This window comes from Nymphalis io, chromosome 7 (assembly GCF_905147045.1).
Source record: "Nymphalis io chromosome 7, ilAglIoxx1.1, whole genome shotgun sequence".
Lineage (NCBI taxonomy): Eukaryota > Metazoa > Arthropoda > Insecta > Lepidoptera > Nymphalidae > Nymphalis > Nymphalis io.
Genome location: NC_065894.1, coordinates 9,839,243 through 9,856,819, shown reverse-complemented (window position 1 = coordinate 9,856,819; position 17,577 = coordinate 9,839,243). Strand labels below are relative to the sequence as shown.

The 17,577-nt window shown below is 30.9% G+C and overlaps 3 protein-coding genes and 1 non-coding gene across 11 annotated transcripts in view; 2 read left to right on the top strand and 2 right to left on the bottom strand.

Moving 5' to 3' along the window:
* The window catches only part of LOC126769436 (pyruvate carboxylase, mitochondrial), a 48,943-nt gene extending 47,566 nt beyond the window's left edge, over nucleotides 1-1,377 (top strand). For all 5 annotated transcript variants that reach the window (XM_050488228.1, XM_050488231.1, XM_050488229.1 and 2 more), the window contains 2 exons: nucleotides 152-227; nucleotides 477-1,377. In XM_050488228.1, coding sequence (XP_050344185.1) covers nucleotides 152-227; nucleotides 477-649 — 249 coding nt within the window. In that variant the 3' untranslated portion in view covers nucleotides 650-1,377. The remainder of the gene's footprint in view (nucleotides 1-151; nucleotides 228-476) is intronic.
* A 3,788-nt stretch (nucleotides 1,378-5,165) lies between these two features.
* LOC126769456 (uncharacterized) lies at nucleotides 5,166-11,861 on the bottom strand. 2 transcript variants are annotated; one of them, XM_050488268.1, is made up of 5 exons: nucleotides 11,257-11,861; nucleotides 10,303-10,604; nucleotides 9,119-9,201; nucleotides 7,688-9,031; nucleotides 5,166-7,600 (listed from the first exon to the last, which is right to left on the bottom strand). In XM_050488268.1, exons 2-5 carry the CDS (start codon nucleotides 10,366-10,368, stop codon nucleotides 7,345-7,347), a joined length of 1,749 nt encoding a protein of 582 aa, XP_050344225.1. In that variant the 5' UTR covers nucleotides 10,369-10,604; nucleotides 11,257-11,861; the 3' UTR covers nucleotides 5,166-7,344. The 2 variants fall into 2 exon arrangements, with proteins under 2 accessions (XP_050344225.1, XP_050344224.1); XM_050488267.1 differs by having other exon boundaries at nucleotides 5,175-7,600; nucleotides 11,240-11,860.
* On the bottom strand, nucleotides 9,441-9,556 carry Trnal-caa (transfer RNA leucine (anticodon CAA)). Its single transcript has 2 exons — nucleotides 9,519-9,556; nucleotides 9,441-9,485 (listed from the first exon to the last, which is right to left on the bottom strand). It is a non-coding gene; the product is annotated as a tRNA-Leu (tRNA).
* A 1,161-nt stretch (nucleotides 11,862-13,022) lies between the features above and the next one.
* Nucleotides 13,023-17,017, top strand: LOC126769499 (uncharacterized). 3 transcript variants are annotated; one of them, XM_050488354.1, is made up of 4 exons: nucleotides 13,023-13,164; nucleotides 13,349-13,413; nucleotides 14,407-14,603; nucleotides 15,394-17,017. In XM_050488354.1, the coding sequence occupies exons 3-4, from the start codon at nucleotides 14,417-14,419 to the stop codon at nucleotides 16,263-16,265; spliced, it is 1,059 nt and encodes a 352-aa protein (XP_050344311.1). In that variant the 5' UTR covers nucleotides 13,023-13,164; nucleotides 13,349-13,413; nucleotides 14,407-14,416; the 3' UTR covers nucleotides 16,266-17,017. The 3 variants fall into 3 exon arrangements, with proteins under 3 accessions (XP_050344311.1, XP_050344313.1, XP_050344312.1); XM_050488356.1 differs by having other exon boundaries at nucleotides 13,023-13,168; nucleotides 13,365-13,413; XM_050488355.1 differs by lacking the exon at nucleotides 13,349-13,413.
* Nucleotides 17,018-17,577: the final 560 nt, after the last annotated feature.

Below are 17,577 nucleotides of genomic sequence, written 5' to 3'. Positions count from 1 at the left end.
TAAACATATTCGACAAATCACGAGTCGCGCCATTAATGAATTCATTACTTTACCGTTCTGCCCACTAACAAAATGTTATACAATATTTTTTACAACGCTGTTGTATGGATCATGGAATCTTCTAAATATAAATATATTTTTCTCATTTTAGGAAATGAAAATTCACCCCAAGGCTGTGAAGGGTGACAAAAACCAAGTTGGTGCCCCCATGCCGGGCACAGTTTTAAGTAAATATATATTTTCGTATTATAAATAACTAACTAAACTATTTTTTGTATATAGTAACTTAAAATTATATTCATTTTTGCTTCAAAATAAAAATAATTAAAAGTATTTTAATAAAACCGTTCAGTTTGACAAGAATTTTCTCATAAATTAGAACCCTAAATTGTTGAAAGTTATATTATAATTTAGTAAATCATTTATATATTACCTTATATAAAATATATTTCTTACATTTAAATATAATCCCACAGCCATTAAAGTAAAGGAAGGTGACAAGGTGGACAAGGGCCAGCCAATCGCTGTGTTGTCAGCCATGAAAATGGAGATGATCGTTCAAGCACCACGAGCTGGTACCATCGTCTCCGTGTCCATCATGAACGGACAGAAGCTGGAGGGAGATGACCTGATCTGTACCATAGAATAAGCATAACTAAGATTCAATTTCCTTTAAATTTGAATATCACCAGGCAGACTGCTATTATAAAGTTTTTACAAATTTATACAAAAGATCACAATTTTGATACATCTACAAATTAATTGTTCGTTATTTTTTTTTTAAATACTTATTCATTCTATCTTATCTTTTTTTGAACCGATTGATAGCTTTGAATTATGAAAGCTATTGAAATTTTCTATTATATTTTGGAGCGACAAGGGTTATGAAATTCGAAAAAAAATAAAAATATAATGAATTTAAAATGAAAATAATACCTGTGATATTAACACTATTGAATAGTGTCAACTACTCACAATACTTGACATCGCAGTACAAACACGGATTGTGAATAAATAGAAAATAATTTATACATTAGAGATTTTTATATTTAAGGACACTACGTTATGATATCGAATGGCGTTTTTTATCTGTTAATAATAGAATAGTCATTCCATGTTTTATTTCATTTGAACGATTACAATATTTGTAATAGAATTTAAATGCTGTAATACACAAAAAGACATGCTAATGAAGTAAAGACATTTTTTTTATACTGTTCTAAATTTTGTAGAGCAAGCGCTAAATGTACAATATTTTTTTTTTACATATTTTAAATATAAATACTTTATTTAACGGTTGCGTGCTTCCAATATGATTTGTTATCCTTTTTATTGTTAATTTTGCAAATTTTTAATTTAATAAATGTTTTAAATATTTATTGTGTTTTATTTACGTTGAGAAAAAATAATCTATGGTCGATTTCATAAACCTATGACGTGCAATTGATATGACGTCATCGAGATATAAATAATCAATTGGTAGTAAAGACTCATAAAAATTTTGAATCAACGAAGTTGTTACCCAGCTTTAGCCCAGCAGTGGGACATTCACAGGCTGTTACTGTTACTGTCTGTTAATGAAGTTATCAGAACTTTGGAAGTTAAATTAAAGTGGTATGACAAGTAATTTTTTTTTTTATTATAGAATAGAAAGGTGGACGAGCATATGGGCCACCTGATGGTAAGTGGTCACCAAACGCCCGTAGACATTGGCATTGTAAGAAATGTCAACCATCGCTTATAGCCAATGCGCCACCAACCTTGGGAACTAAGATTTTATGTCCCTTGTGCCTGTAATTACACTGGCTCACTCACCCTTCAAACCGGAACACAACAATATCAAGTATTGCTGTTTTGCGGTAGAATATCTGATGAGTGGGTGGTACCTACCCAGAAGAGCTTGCACAAAGCCCTGCCACCAGTAGGGCTATATATAGGTATAGTTATATATAGTAAGTAAATAAAGATATATTAATCAAGAACTGTTTGTATTATAGCAAAGCTATTAGAAAATCGCATGGAATACGTAAATCTAAGATCTTTTCTCCTGCTGCCCTTGGAATTTAAGGCAATTCCGTTAAAGCAACAAATTTTTTTTTGTTTCGTCGTCGTGTTACGATTTAAAGTATGTCAGTGTGTACATTATAATATTTCTTTCAATGCTTATATAATGTAAGCGATTTAATCAAGATCATTTTCGTTTTGAATAAAAAATGAAAAGAATAGGATTGTGGCCACACCGTGAATGTTTATTTAAAATAATAGTTTCCACCCGCGGCTTTGTTCTCGTGTTAGGTACACTATGTTTTTTTAAGCCCTTGACAAAGTATGCCAATTTCTTAATATTAGACATATAATATATAGACATTAAAGCGTAACAAAAAAAAACTCCTTTCGCATTTATTGTATAAGTATCATTAAATTTTCGAAATGCTTAAATCCAATACTTAATTTTAAAATATATATTTTATCCCAAGAAATCAAAAGGGTGACCTGGTGAGAATAGCATATGACAATCTTTATCCAATCGAAATTCCGTCAACTCCATGAAAAATGATAAGAGATTATAAAATTAAAGGCCAGAATTATAAGATAAGAAGTATAATTTTGTACTAGTTACACAATATAAAAGTCTACTGTTTCATAATATACAGCACAATATGTTTAAGGATATAAAATAATAATCTTGTGTAATGTACGACATATCTATGATTAAATATGTAGAATAAATCAACCATTCAGCAATAGACATAGGCCTAAATAATAGATGGTTTTCATTAACATTCAATTCGATCGGATTTTTGTGACGACTTTTTTTTTTAACACGGCAATCTTGTCAATATATTCTATAATTATAATAAGTTCATGATATATATAAAGATATACTTTTTTGAAACTTAAATCTCAACAAATACTTGTATCATTCATATTAGTTCTAATTTATAAGTATTTCTTAAAAATATTTCCACAAAATGTAAACCACAAAGTCAAAAGTATAAAAAAAAAAAAACAATAGGATTGTGGCCAGTTATTTAATTTATTTGAAATATTAATTCAGTTATCGTACTGTTTAAATTTTATAACTAATATCAACTCTAAAAATTTGAGGGGTGACTACGTAAAATTCAATACTATCATCTTTTGTTATAAGTATAATAAGTATTATTAAATCTAATTACCGAAACATTTAATAATAATATTTGAATTTCTAATTTATTACAATTAATAAGACAACACAATTTAAAGGCAACGATTTCTAAATTTAATATTTGAGTTTGGAACTCTGGCCATTTATATATTCCGATTATATTCACTATAAGATAGTAACTAAATCCGCTATATATCGAATAATCGATATTGTAAAGTAAAGTAAAGTAACTGCCTGTAAATGTCCCACTGCTGGGCTAAGGCCTCCTCTCCCTTTTTGAGGACAAGGTTTGGAGCTTATTCCAACACGCTGCTCCAATGCGGGTTGGTGGAATATACATGTGGCAGAATTTCGATGAAATTAGACACATGCAGGTTTCCTCACGATGTTTTCCTTCACCGAAAAGCACGAGATGAATTATAAACAGAAATTAAGCACATGAAAATTCAGAGGTGCTTGCCCGGGTTTGAACCCACGTTCATCGGTTAAGATTCACGCGTTCTTACCACTGGGCCATCTCGACTTCATACGTATGTTCTATTTCTCGACGTAATACGTATGTTGTTTTGCTGACTATGACTAACGACCCGCGCGCCATCTTGTACGGCGTCGACTAGCTTTTTCTCTTTTACTTTGCTATGCATTTGTTTGTAGTGGTAATCCCAGGTTCCTTCTATAACTTTTTATGATCAACATTGTTATATCAATTATACCATTCATCCAATAGATAAGATAGTTTATGTTCATAACATTATTTATTGCTTAAAAATATGCTAGGAGAATTAAGATTAAAAAATATATACAATACAAAATTTTATTACCGATATTAAATACCAGCTTTGGGTTTAAAATTGTTATTTAAAATTTAGCATTTGTCATGGCGACGGCCAGTCTTCTGTACAAAAAAACCGGCTAGCTTTTAACGATTATAAAGGTGCAGCAATAAGACAGACATACCACATAGATTCAGTAATAGATCTCCATCTTTTAGATATGAAACCCTAAAAAGCAAAACAATTTTTTTTAATACATATTTAAATTGGCGAAGATTTTTTTCTTTTTTTTTACACTTAATAGGCCAGCGTTTGACCGTTGACTTGCCTGATCTTAGGCATCGACATGGTCTAACATGTAGCACGCTTGCCTATAAGAAACCTGTTCACTCTGGATTTGAAGACACCAACGTTGTACCTATCAGAAAATACGGACTCAGGCAAAGAATTCCACAGTTTCGCAGTGCGAATAATGAACGTGGATTCAAAGCGCAAGATTATCATTTAACAGAAACTATACAATTCATAAATATGTTTAAAGCGAAAAATTATCGGTAGTATTAATAATTGTCTTTATATACAGACAAAGCCTCATAATGAGATTAATATAAGGTAAACATAGCCGAGATGGCCCAGTGGTAAGAACGCGTGAATCTTAACCGATGATCGTGGGTTCAAGCCCGGGCAAGCACCACTGACTTTTCATGTGCTTAATTTGTAATTATAATTCATCTCGTGCTTTACGGTGAAGGAAAACATCGTGAGGAAACCTGCATGTGCCTAATTTCATTGAAATTCTGCCACATGTGTATTCCACCAACCCGCACTGGAGCAGCGTGGTGGAATAAGCTCCAAACCTTCTCCTCAAAAAAAAAAAAAAAGGGAGAGGAGGCCTTAGCCCAGCAGTGGGACATTTACAGGCTGTTACTATACTATACTAAACATTTTTTTAATAAAAGTGTAAAACTGACCAAATAAAACTACATGAAATATTCTTTACTTTTTTATGCCTAATATAAACGTATTTAATATAATTTGAGATCATTTATTTATGAAAGGGAAACACCTTGGGTCCATTGTAAACTTTAGAATGTTTTTTTTCCTTATAATTGTCTTTAATTTCTTTTGTCAAAAATAATAATTATTGTTTAAGTCCAAATAAATACAATAAGACCAAGTAATTAACAAATTCTCAAAGAATTTAATAATAGTTGGAACGAAGTTAAGAAATAAATAATGAAACAAATAGAATTAATGTTATAGTTTTGAATATTTATAGAAAACTATGGTTAATTTATTTCAATTATATTCGAAAACAATTGTCATCTTTATTTTATCACAATATAATATTATCGTCTAAGATCCCAGACACTATATAGACTATGCCATATATAGATAGGATAGAGGATAGAGATAGTCAATCACGTAGATGAGAACGCATGTGCACATACTAAATAAAAGGCGGGGCCCTTTTACTAAATATATCTAAAAACCTTGCTCATCTAAATTAAAGTATGACACCCGCTTTTATATATGTTTTATCAATTAAATTATTGATAGCATATTATAAATTCAACCTACTATGAATTAGCAGGCTTAGAAATGTATATTTTATTGTTGCTATATGTCTTTTTAATATTCAAAGATATGTAGATGAGACCATAAGCAATTTAGTATTTTTAATTATTTGACATATTCGTAACACTATAAACGATACTGAAGCTATTTTAAGACATTTTGCAAGTCATATCAATTATCAATACAAAGTGACAATGCTTACGCTGTGTAAATACAAAAGGTGCAAGTGAGATGTACTATGCGCTTCTACATCTCGTTATCTCTTATACTAATAAGATAGATAGATTCGTGAAATTTAAGTTTATTTGATCTTATAAATTGTTTTCATAATTATTAAATAATAAAATATAAATACAATTAACTAAGCGAAATCAAAAAAAAAATCGATATTTTATTAAATATCGCAATAAGTACTAACATTCATCATCAACTACGTATCAGATTCTAAATGTAACCTCACAGTTTACTAAACTTGCGTACATTGGTCGTGTTTGCTGGGACCCTCTATATAACATCACATCTAAGGCATATCTTAATATTCAATAGAAAATCGTACAAAATGGTGACAACAGGGTTTAAACCCTTACTTTCTAAATTACTAAAGTATTTTGTTATTAATAATTATCTTGCCACTTTTAAGGACACTAGACAATAGCTAAGTATTTGTATGACGTCTAAAGGCGTCCTTAGTGTTAATATGTTTTTTAATCTGTATAATTGCAAATCTATTGATAAAACCATTCAAAATTAAATAACAGACTGACTATAGATAACATTATAAAACGTTCTATAGATTTGGCAGGTTACCTATAACATATATATAGGATGACTTTCAATTATCTCAAATATGAATATACAAATATATTTTGTATAATGTATATATATATATGGGAGTACATATGTACTTCAGGCTTACTGAAAATTAATTATTTTGATGTTGGCTTTGGAAGCAGGGTTCACAAAGGTACGATAATTTCCATTATGATGTAAAATTTGATAATTACACTAACCAATAACAATTATAATTGTTTTTACTTATTGTTTCATTTGTATTGGCTCATTTCTTTCTTAGGAACAATGGCAGCCGCTTCATATCTTGGTTTGATACTAATTGTTGGTAGTTACTGTCTTTAAAATATTTCGCGGGATCAAAACGAAAAAAAATGTACGACGACCTTTTTTTTTAGTATACTGCTGATTTCAACTGTAATCACAAGTTATTTCAAATATATGGTTGTGATTTTGTATAATATTATTGTATTTTATAATCATTATCCTGCTGTACGATGATGTACGATAATTTTTAGGGCCCTGGTACGATAACTGACTGGTATAGGTTGTGAAGCCTGTTTGGGAGCAACATCGACTCGTAAGTCGGAAAGGCATGTGGCTCTATACGCCATCATGCTCGCCGAAGTTCGCTACTCCCTTATGTGTGCATGCGTATATTATGTAATTCGTTGTTATACATATATTAATATAATAATAAAAAAATGTATTTTTTATCGAGTTAACTCCAGATTTCTTTATTAATTTTCTTCAAGATAATTAAAAAAAAAAAATTATTTCAATAACAATCAACTTCGATGTTACAGGTTCGTGACTGCCACCTTTTTTAATATTAAGGATTTAGTTGTTTTTTAAAAACACGTAGTGCGCTCAGCTAATTGAAAATAACTTGTTTTGTTAATGACGTAACGATTATTGTGGATTTTGTCTTTGACAAGTTGTTTAAATTCTACAGCTACTAGCTAGGTTGCCTACGCTTAGCTGAAGGCTAGCCCCTAAGTATAGTTTAAACACTAAATAATAAACATTTTTAATATACAATAGGTCTTATAAATTTCAATCTAATTCCCCTGGATGCAACAATGATTTATCGATTTGGGCGTACTTAAACGAATCTGCTATTTCTGGGGGTAGATCTGACAATTTGACATCCGGGATGGAATCATCTAGATCATTTGTTGAGTTAACCGAGTTTGGGTCACTGAGGCTTAGACTGCTGTCCGCCTCGTCTCCATAGCATCTACGCTTGTGGTCTGAAGGTAGATTGCGGTAGGAGGAGAGATTCTCTACCCTGATTGCTTGAGTCGTATTGCTGAAAGAGATTAGCGTAGAATTTGATATACTTTACAAACAAATAGTTTTTATTCCTTTATAGAAAGCATAAAAATATAATTTTTACCTAGTTTTCCTCAAAATAGGTCGTCCCATTTCGACTTGTAGCTCCAAAGAGTATAACTTAGCCAAAGACTCTAATTTTTCTTTCTCAACGGGATCTTGAAAACTCGGTAATTTCAGCTCAGTTTGGCACGAATCTTGTAAAAACTTAGACAACTGTTCGTTCGCTGCACTTAATATGAGAAAACCTGGTCTTTCATCACGTATCCGTCTACATCCTGCTCTTATCTCCCTAACCTCGGAGACCCCCGCGTTACCCATTGAATTTTCACTGCAATAGTGATCGCTCTGGGGAGATTTCTCGCTTATATTCAAATCGCTCGACGATGTTTTCTGCAAAGAGAAATTAGTGCGCGGCGTCTGATTAAATTCCTCCTTTTTTTCAGATTTCTCTTGAAATTCTTGAAAGGAATGAAAAAACGTCTCATCGGCGTTCTTTCCTGAAACGCCTGCGTTCATGACGTCACTGAAGGTCGAATATGACGAGTGTGGCAGTATCTCCTTCTCTTTTAAGGCCTCGTCTTCAACATCGACGACCGTTTTCGAGTCCGACATCATGGCATCGTCGTCGTTTCCCGAATCGACTTTAGCTCTTTTCTTCTTGTACCTATTCTTACAACTAGCCCAGCCACCTTTAACTAGAAATTTTTCTTTCTTCAACCTCTTCGGTGGCGGCATATTACTTACCGATTTAGTACAATTGTTGTTAACGGATTTCGATGATTTGAAGGTGAGGCTTTTATTGAAGACTTTGAGCTCCTCGATGCCAGGCCAGTCCGTGAGCTCATCGTCACCTTCTCTGTCGCTGTCGTTGGTAATAACTCCGTCAGAGTCGCTGCTGCTCAAAGAGCTACTCTCGTTGCCCGTACAGTCCATTCCACTGTTTGAATCGTCGAAATGTAATGGATTCCTTAATAGATTAGGCGGGTGAGATTTATTCAGCATCTTATACTTTCTGTGGTACTTCCCATCTATCTTGCCTGAACTTGTGGTCGCGCAGAAAAACGGCGGCAAATCTGTCGCTATTCTATACCCCGTGAGTTTAGAGAGTGTCGGTGTGCCGTTTTTGGATAAATTCTTATAGACGAAGTTAAAGCTACAGCTTCCAAGCAACGACGGAGTATCTGTAAGTTTTACTTCTTCCGTATTATGAGATTTAAGCACTATTTTTCCCGGCTGTAACACGGTATCCTTTCGCTTTTTGGCTGTGTCGTATTTTCTTGATTTTATATCGTTTTTAAAGAAGGCAGATTTAGATGAACATCCGCCACTGAACGATCTTTCTCTCATCTCGCATCCATCGCCTTTGTCTCGATGTGACCACTTGCGTTTTCCACAAAATGCGTTTCTGCAAATAGTGAGTTTTAATATTAATAATGATAACATTGAACTTTATTCATTGATAGATGCTATTGCCGCTGCGAGTTAAACAGACCTTTCTTGCTTTTGTTTACCGCTGTGTAGTAGCGGCGAGACACTGTGAGACGGATTTGTGACCGTCACTGGCAAGACATTGGGCTAAAAAAAATAATTACGAAATTAACTTAATTGTTATTCAGTATTAAAATATGTAACTAAAAAAATATTTGACACCATTTAACAAAGTCAACCAACCCGTTTTTAAATTTTATAGAAAATCATTTAATTTAACAATGTAGAAAACAAATTATTTAACATATATATATATATTTTTTTTGTTTATATTATATATGTATATAATATAAACAAAAAAAATATATTAAAGAAAAAAAAACATTTGTCAGAAGTGGGATTCGAACCCACGCCCTCAGAGAGGACCAGAACAACTCAAACCCGTTATGTACGGGCAAGGGAACCTTGAGTCTGGCGCCTTAGACCGCTCGGCCATCCTGACTATTGACTAATGCGTCGAAATAACCGTTCTGTTACTAGTTATTGCTTACATTCTTCGTATTATTTTTTTTCATTTAGCGTAGTAGCAACGTGTATTGCTTTATAGTACGTGTTTACATTGCTTTTATTTTCAACGATAATTTTATAAATTTCTCAATCAAAAATGTTTCATAATCATTCATAGAGTATAACTACTTTGAATATAAACTCAAAAAAAAAGAAATAGTAAAAATTATGACATGTAGTATTCTACATATGTCATAATTTTTACAGTAGTAGCAAAAATACAAGCAGCATTTCCCCTGTAAATTGCAATTACGATTCTCTGGACGAAAATTGAACCAGGATTATTTGTAGCCTGCCACTTTAGTTTTTGCAGAATTAATCAAAGGCCCATACTATTAATACATAATAATTTCATTTGTATTTTACAAACAAAGGTGTATGCTTTTTCTGTATACAAATTTTATTGCAAAATAAAAAAGTAATATGCAGTAGACATTTTTTTAATAAATGTAGATAAATAGTTTTATTAATAGAAAACAAAAAGAAAGCAACTATTTATATTTTTTTCATAAAATTTTACTCAAAAGTTTTACTTTAAATATCAACTTATATACCTAACCAAATAAATAGGCATACATTAAATCAAATAAAAATTACAACTATATGTAATTTTTATAGAAAGTGTATATTATTAATATTTTAAAAGTAATGAAATGAAAGTTAAAAAAAAAATTTGATTACCTCGGTAGCAATACACAATATCTCTACCGGTGGTGTATGTTTACCATCAGTATACTCCACAGGCATCTTTTTATACTTTCGTTTCCTCCTAGCATTAGCTGGCCGAGTGGGTGAAAAATTTTCATTGAACGAGTCGGATTCAAAGTTACCGATCTGGCAATAGTGTCGGGACTTGAGGTTCGTTGATTTGTGTATGTTAAGATGCGGGTCATCGGAATCTGACAGCGGTTGTGTAATAAGAGGTGCCTGAGGTGGGCTGCTTGAACTGCCATCTTCAACAAGGCTTACTGCTATTGCAGCAGCTGCAAAATGTTTTTTTATACAATAAAAAAAATCATTATCATTTTTAAGTAAATATATGAATACAATGCATTTCATAAAAATTTGTAAATAGTGTGTGTCATTAATGTAGCTAATTTATTTTTCTTGATTACATTTTTATTTAAAAATTATTTGTTTTGTAAAAAATGTAGCAGAATTTAACTTATTATCATAGCTCTATACATCATACAAATAAATAATGTTTAAGAAACTAATAAGAAAATTCATGAAGATTTTTTTTATTGTCACTATACTTATTTTTTTTTTTTCTTTATATTTATTGTTTACATTGTTTATGTATATTTCATTTTAATTAAAATGTATACACAGAAACAGAATTTATAGTAATTTTCCCAAAAAAATGTCTCTTTATTACTGAGTAAATTATGATAAAGCCTGATTGAATTATAAAACACTTATTTTATCTTCAATTGGTAAATTTTAAATAGGAAAATTTACAGCATTTTAATTGTTTTCGAGTCGAAATTCGACTGCAAAATTAATTTTACAACTATAAAAGACGTGTTTATAAATTAAATAAAGAAGTTTCTAAAAATAATTCATACCCACCCTTTGTTAGAGGGTAATATAAAAAAATAAATAAAAAAAAACTAACGCAAATTCCCCGCGGACCTGGTACGTCGACGCAGTCCGATTTTCCGTCGCTCCTGTCTTCCACAATTACTCTCTTCCAAAGCCAGATTTAAATCATGAGACAACCTTTCCATCGTCTAAGCAATTCAGACAAAAACACTCATTATCAACAATATTTTACGTATGCGTTGACATCTAGAACTTACTATACGACCGCGGACCGGCACTATTTTATTTACACCTTTATTTGCCCTACTTCCTAACGCGTCCTTTCACAAAATTTGTTTTAAAATTTAATTTAAAGCACTTGATGAGTATTTTTTATTTATTTTTATTACAATAAAAAAGTGAAAAGTCAATGTTATATTCAACAAGTTATGATATTTTAAGCCAATAATTAAAATGTATTATCCGAATCCGGAAGGTATTTCATTTATTTTACAAGTACTTAATTCATCGACACAATTGAAATTTACGCGACTATTGCCGAATAAAATCAAGAACATATTACGATAAAAGTATAATAGGTACACATCAAGGATTCACTTTGAGCAGGAATTACTATGAAATTGTAAACTCGAACTCGATGAATGAAAAAGTAAAATGTCTATAGTGTTGCAAGCCAATAGTGAAAGTATCGAATATGTTATTGAGCTGTTCATAAATGTTATCGTACTAAAACTAGCCATATCATAATGATGTAACGACTCAATCGATTCTTGTCATGGGATCGAAAGTAATTTTATCGATAATTTAAAAAAAAATACACCATCCGACGTCATAACAAGTTTTTTAGAGTCTATTATTAATGTGCAAACTGCCAATGGCAACACTGAGACTTATTCTGCAACTTCTACACATATCACAACAACGTTCATTAATGAAGATTTAAGTTTATGCATTTAATGAAATTCATGGATGAAAATACATTTGACTTAATGTACTGTTTTGTGTTTAATGCTCATAAACAAAATTATTGTCAAATGTAATGTATTTATTAAAAAAAAATCGAATCGAATAAAATTAATAAAGTTGATAATATTGTAATAGATAGACACACTTCATCTAATTATTTAAATCTTAACTACTGATTAGCTTATTAATCCTATAAGCCTAGCCCTGTAGCCCTATAGCCCTGAGTTCCAGGATTGAAATCCTTATTCTGGCTATTAAGCTTCTGGAAACACGAATAACTGTTGGTCCATAGTCATATAGAATTATTACATTGGTCCATGTATCTCTTATCGTGTTAGATTGATAATGAGTTGATGTTTTTTGATATGATGACATCTGATTATAAGATTGAGGGAATAGAAAATGCATTTGCTATTCGTGAAGAAGAATATTCGATCAAGCATATATCAGGCAAAGCATTGCCTGCGCAGTCACAACAATTTAACAAGAAACGATATTTTTTTGTTTCGTTAGAGGTTTATGACAAAATAGAACATATACATACATAATAGTATAATAAATGTATTTTTTTTCCTCCCTTCGTATTTTATTTTTTATTTTTAAATGATTCTAGAAAGAATTAAATACAAATTTAACCTATGCAAAATATTATTTGCATAATCACCATACTTAAAAAAGTGATCTCTTAATGTAAATTTAATGGCGTGAACTCTGTGACATTAAATACTCATTTGTTAATGATTCTTAACACTTAATATCACATTATCTTCTTCCAAGTAGTAATTTGTAAATATAATATAAAACGAGCCAGTCTTGAATATTTTTAATCATTAATTACGAACGCAGCCAGTGCGATCTAAGACTATCTTCAAAGTGACCGTTGATAAACATTGTCAATTTGTGCGCCAATTTTTCTTCTAAGCTAAATTGATGGGATAAAGTTTGTTGTTTTATAGGAGAAAGTTATATGTTATAAGTACATTCTGAATGTAACATCGTAAAAGTGTTAAGTGGCGATTATTGAGTGTTAAGGTAGGTACTTTAATTTATCTGACAAAATATTAGTGAAGGTACGGTAAAACATAGCAATTTGACTTTATGATGATTGTAATACTCTACACAAGCTAACACACTTTCATTTTTAGATTTATTTAATGAAATTGTGGTTTGTTCCTTAAAATTATATATTTCATAATAATTAATTTGTAAATTTGAGTTTAGTACTTGGGTAGCGTCGTGTTCGTCTTACCACCATAGATGCCATTTGTTACAATCGCTCAGGTCAGTTGTTTTAGTACCAAACAGATATATTTGCCAGTTTTCACAATATTTATAAATTAATGACGCCTCTAACCACAAAATTTCTTAAGTAATTATTTATTAATAGCTAGATTTTTTTTTTTGCATTTATTGTTATTATTTTTCATTTTATATGCTTATATTAAGGTAACTAATCATCGCAAATTGCTTTAGTTTTATTCATTATTAATATTTAATTGAAGTTTAAGTGATAATAATTTCCTATTTGTTATATTATATAGAGTTTATTCCTTTCACTAATTTATTTTTTTATTTCTTGTTGATTTGTAAAATTGAAAACTATTCAAACATCTGCTTCTATAACTTACTAGTTTTCACCCGTGGCGTTGCCTGCATGTTAGGGAGATTCGAGGGTATTATTATAAAAATGTAACCTAAGTCCTTTCTTGGTATTCAAGCTTGCTTCATACCAAAATTTTATTAAAATAGTTTTAGTGATTTAGTTGTGAAAGAGTAATAGGCAATTACTTTCGCATTCATAATGTTAAGTATTTTCCTACCAAAGAAGGGGTAAAAATAAACAAACATTAGATTTTTACATTTCATGTGATTTGCTATTTGTGCTACGTACAAACACTTGTTGAGGAATATATCTTAATGTTAATCTAATACTAATCTACTGAGCTACTTGGATCTATTTTAATTTTACCTTCAAAGTTCTGATAAAAACTTTGTTGAGTATCCAAAATCGCCGAATATCATCGATAGTTCAACACAATGGCAGAGTTTTTTATTTGTCGTTACTTATTTTTTGATTGGCATAGGCTATATGTTCCAGTTTCATTTCATAAAATATATTAAAGCTCTTATTTGCTTGCTAATAACATGACACACTCATATATCAATTATGTTCTTTATCTAATAATACATCTTACAAACACATTAGCTTAATTTGCTTTAGAAAATATATTTATTGTAAATATGATATATTGATATATTCACCAATAATTTCAGAATTAGGGTGATGGAGGCGTCACCAGATGCTCCTAGACGCACCCGCGCTGCACTGGCAGAGATTCCGGTACGATTAGACCGCCTGCGCGTCACTCCCCTGCGGCCCCTTACCAACACCAGGGAGGTATCCCCGTCGCTCCCGCCGGGCTACCTCAGCCCTGCGCCCTCACCTGATGAGTTCCTTATCCAGCAAAGAGGTTAGTTGTAGCTATGTAGTCAATGATAAGTACATTTAACTTTATCATAAATATGTAAATGCTCTCAGAATATACAATTATTCTATTTAAAAGAGACAGGAGGTACTTATTAACATTTATTGAAAACTCCCAACAGTATTATTAATTGAATAAAATATCTTTAAATATGCATTTATAGAGTAAATTAAAGCTCAGTATTGAATATTCCTTACAATGCCAATATAATGGCTGTAACTTGATGGTCATCTCATCAATTAGGTTGCTTATTTATCTGATCCTATATTAAATACATTTTATTACTTTTGCATTCTGTATATGAAATTATTGCTATAACTCTTGCACTGACTTAACTCTAAAAATAATATTGTTAATTTTTTTAGAAACCCATTTAAATATTACTTAACTAGTTTAGATGAATCTTAATGAGCAATAATAGTCATATGATTATTTAAAAAACTATGTATTCATATAAATTGAATATTTTTTTATAACACTGTTTTTTTATATATTGTACCAAGCAGCTTAATGTATAAACAAAAGTATATAATTTTATACATTGAGATTGCAAAGGAATCATTTTAATGTGTGATTAACAGTAAAGTACAAAACTTCTTGAGTAATTAACAAGTGGTTATTTATGCTGTGAAATAACAATATAATTAACTAATTACCTACTTAAGTAAATTAGGTGAACATGATATTTTCCAAAATAATGGAGTCTTTACATGATCATTGAGTATTGTAAGTTAAATTTTTTAAACATAAATTTTCATAATATTAAACCTTATAGGTCGTAAACGTCTCCCAGTGACATGGTCGCCAGACATCGATTTAAAGCGTTCAGCTTTTCAGTCTACGGTCCGTACACCACCTAAAAATACACCAGGAAGAAACTCACCGCCTAGGCTCAGTGTAACATTACGTTCTACCCCAAGAAAGCGTCTTCTATTAGGCGACGTTGAACGAGTACCACTTACTCCAGAAAAGATTGACTTCAGCGACATTAGTACGCCGCAAAAATTCAAAATGAACAGCCCAACCAAATTCACTCCTCCTATAAAGCGATCGCGTCTGGAACATACTTTCGATGGAGAATTTAAGGGATCACTAGACACAGCTTTGAAAGGGCTAAGTCCAACACAGCTTATACACATGATAAAGAAAATAACTCACAAACATCCAGACGTTGAACAAGACATACGTAAAGAAATGCCAACACCAGATTTATCACCTTTGGAGGAAAAACTTAGTTATCTTAAATCCAACATATTTAAAAGCCTTCCAACATCGCGTTTGACATCTAAGACTGACTCCCCCGCTTATTCGCGGGTCGCAACCCATCTTGCTGCTTTTAAAAAGTGCCTCATTGAGCAAGGGAAGGTTTTGGTTGATTCTCAACACTGGGAAACTGTTATGAAATATGTTTTTCTTGCTTGGAGTTATGTTAGGGCTACACCCGTGTGGGACAATCAGCCACATAACGCTCAGCGAAAGCAATGTTTTAAAGCGCTAACTAATTTCTGTATGACGGCACTTAAAAAGGGCGATTTTGATAATTATTTCATGGCCGATGTTCAAGATAAATTACAAGGCATGGAAGCCGATAGTGAAGAGGTACAATCTTGCCTTAAATATGTTCAAGGCCATTTGCGCGATCATTAGTTAAATGAATGTATTGTATTGAATGCAGGCTGGAACTTTTTAATGAAGTGGTAATATTTGTATACCACAAGTGGACTGTGTTGTTTAGAATTCTCTCAACCCACAGTAGTTCTAAAATAAATAATACGATTTAAAGTAGAAAAACATTTTCATAATGATAGTATCACTGTAAAACTATATAACTTTATTGTTATGTATATTATTTTAAAGACATTATATAATATTTTCTCTTTTAAATCTTAATAACCTTTATTAGGGTCTCTGTGAGTTGGGACATTTTTTTCACAACACAATTTAATTTTGTAATCACAGGAAAATGTGTTCATGAGGCTTTTGAAAAAAAATTGAAGTTTCGGCACTGCTTAAACTTCCATACTGTAAATCTAGGACAATCAAGCTAATTTACTTATATGTTATATGTTGTGCTTAACAATGATTCATTGTAAATAATGTAATGTAAAATTATGTGCTATTTTCATAATTAATGATGAAATTTAGTTTTTTTTTTTACTTGTTAGTTCTAAGAGCAATGTAATTATTACGAGCACATAGTTTTAAAATCTTTGAAAACTTGTTATATGTAAGCAAATGTGAATTTCTTCTATTTGGAAAATAATTTACTTTTGTAATATTATCTTTAAAATTTTCAATAACTTAAGTAGTATTAAGATATGAAATGCCAAATGCACTTGTCAATAAGGGATTTTCATTAAATTAATAAAAAATACAAAATATCATGTGGTTTCAATTTCAAATATATATGAAAGTCCTTTATAAATTTAACTTTATGTCAATTTAATAACTTTTGAAAATATTATCTGTAGCAAAACACATTATTGATTTGAAATGTTGTATTGGTAATTAATAATTGGATTTTATTAATTTGTTACTCTATTAGATTTATTTTAAGAAATTGGAATGACTGTAAAGGTTTTATGTAGTCTTAAACAGTTCCGGTCCTAGTTCTTTATCAAAATTAAGAGGCATGAAATCAGTTTGACAATCCATATTTAAATAAACTTGAACTAATAGCTAAACATTCGTACATTATTTTTCTTTTTTAGACAGATTAAAATGAAATTTCTCGTTACAATTGACGTTTTTATAATTACTTAATAATAAACGTTTAGTAAGTATCATTTGAAAAATATACACAAATAGTTATTGGATTTGATACATCAATTTATATTCGACTTTTTAAGTATTCCGAAGTAAAATTAAACTTAATTTTAATTTATTCTCAATCACTAAGTTATGCTATCGTTATTGTCGATATTATTTTGACAATATTTGAAAAAAAAAAAATTCAGTC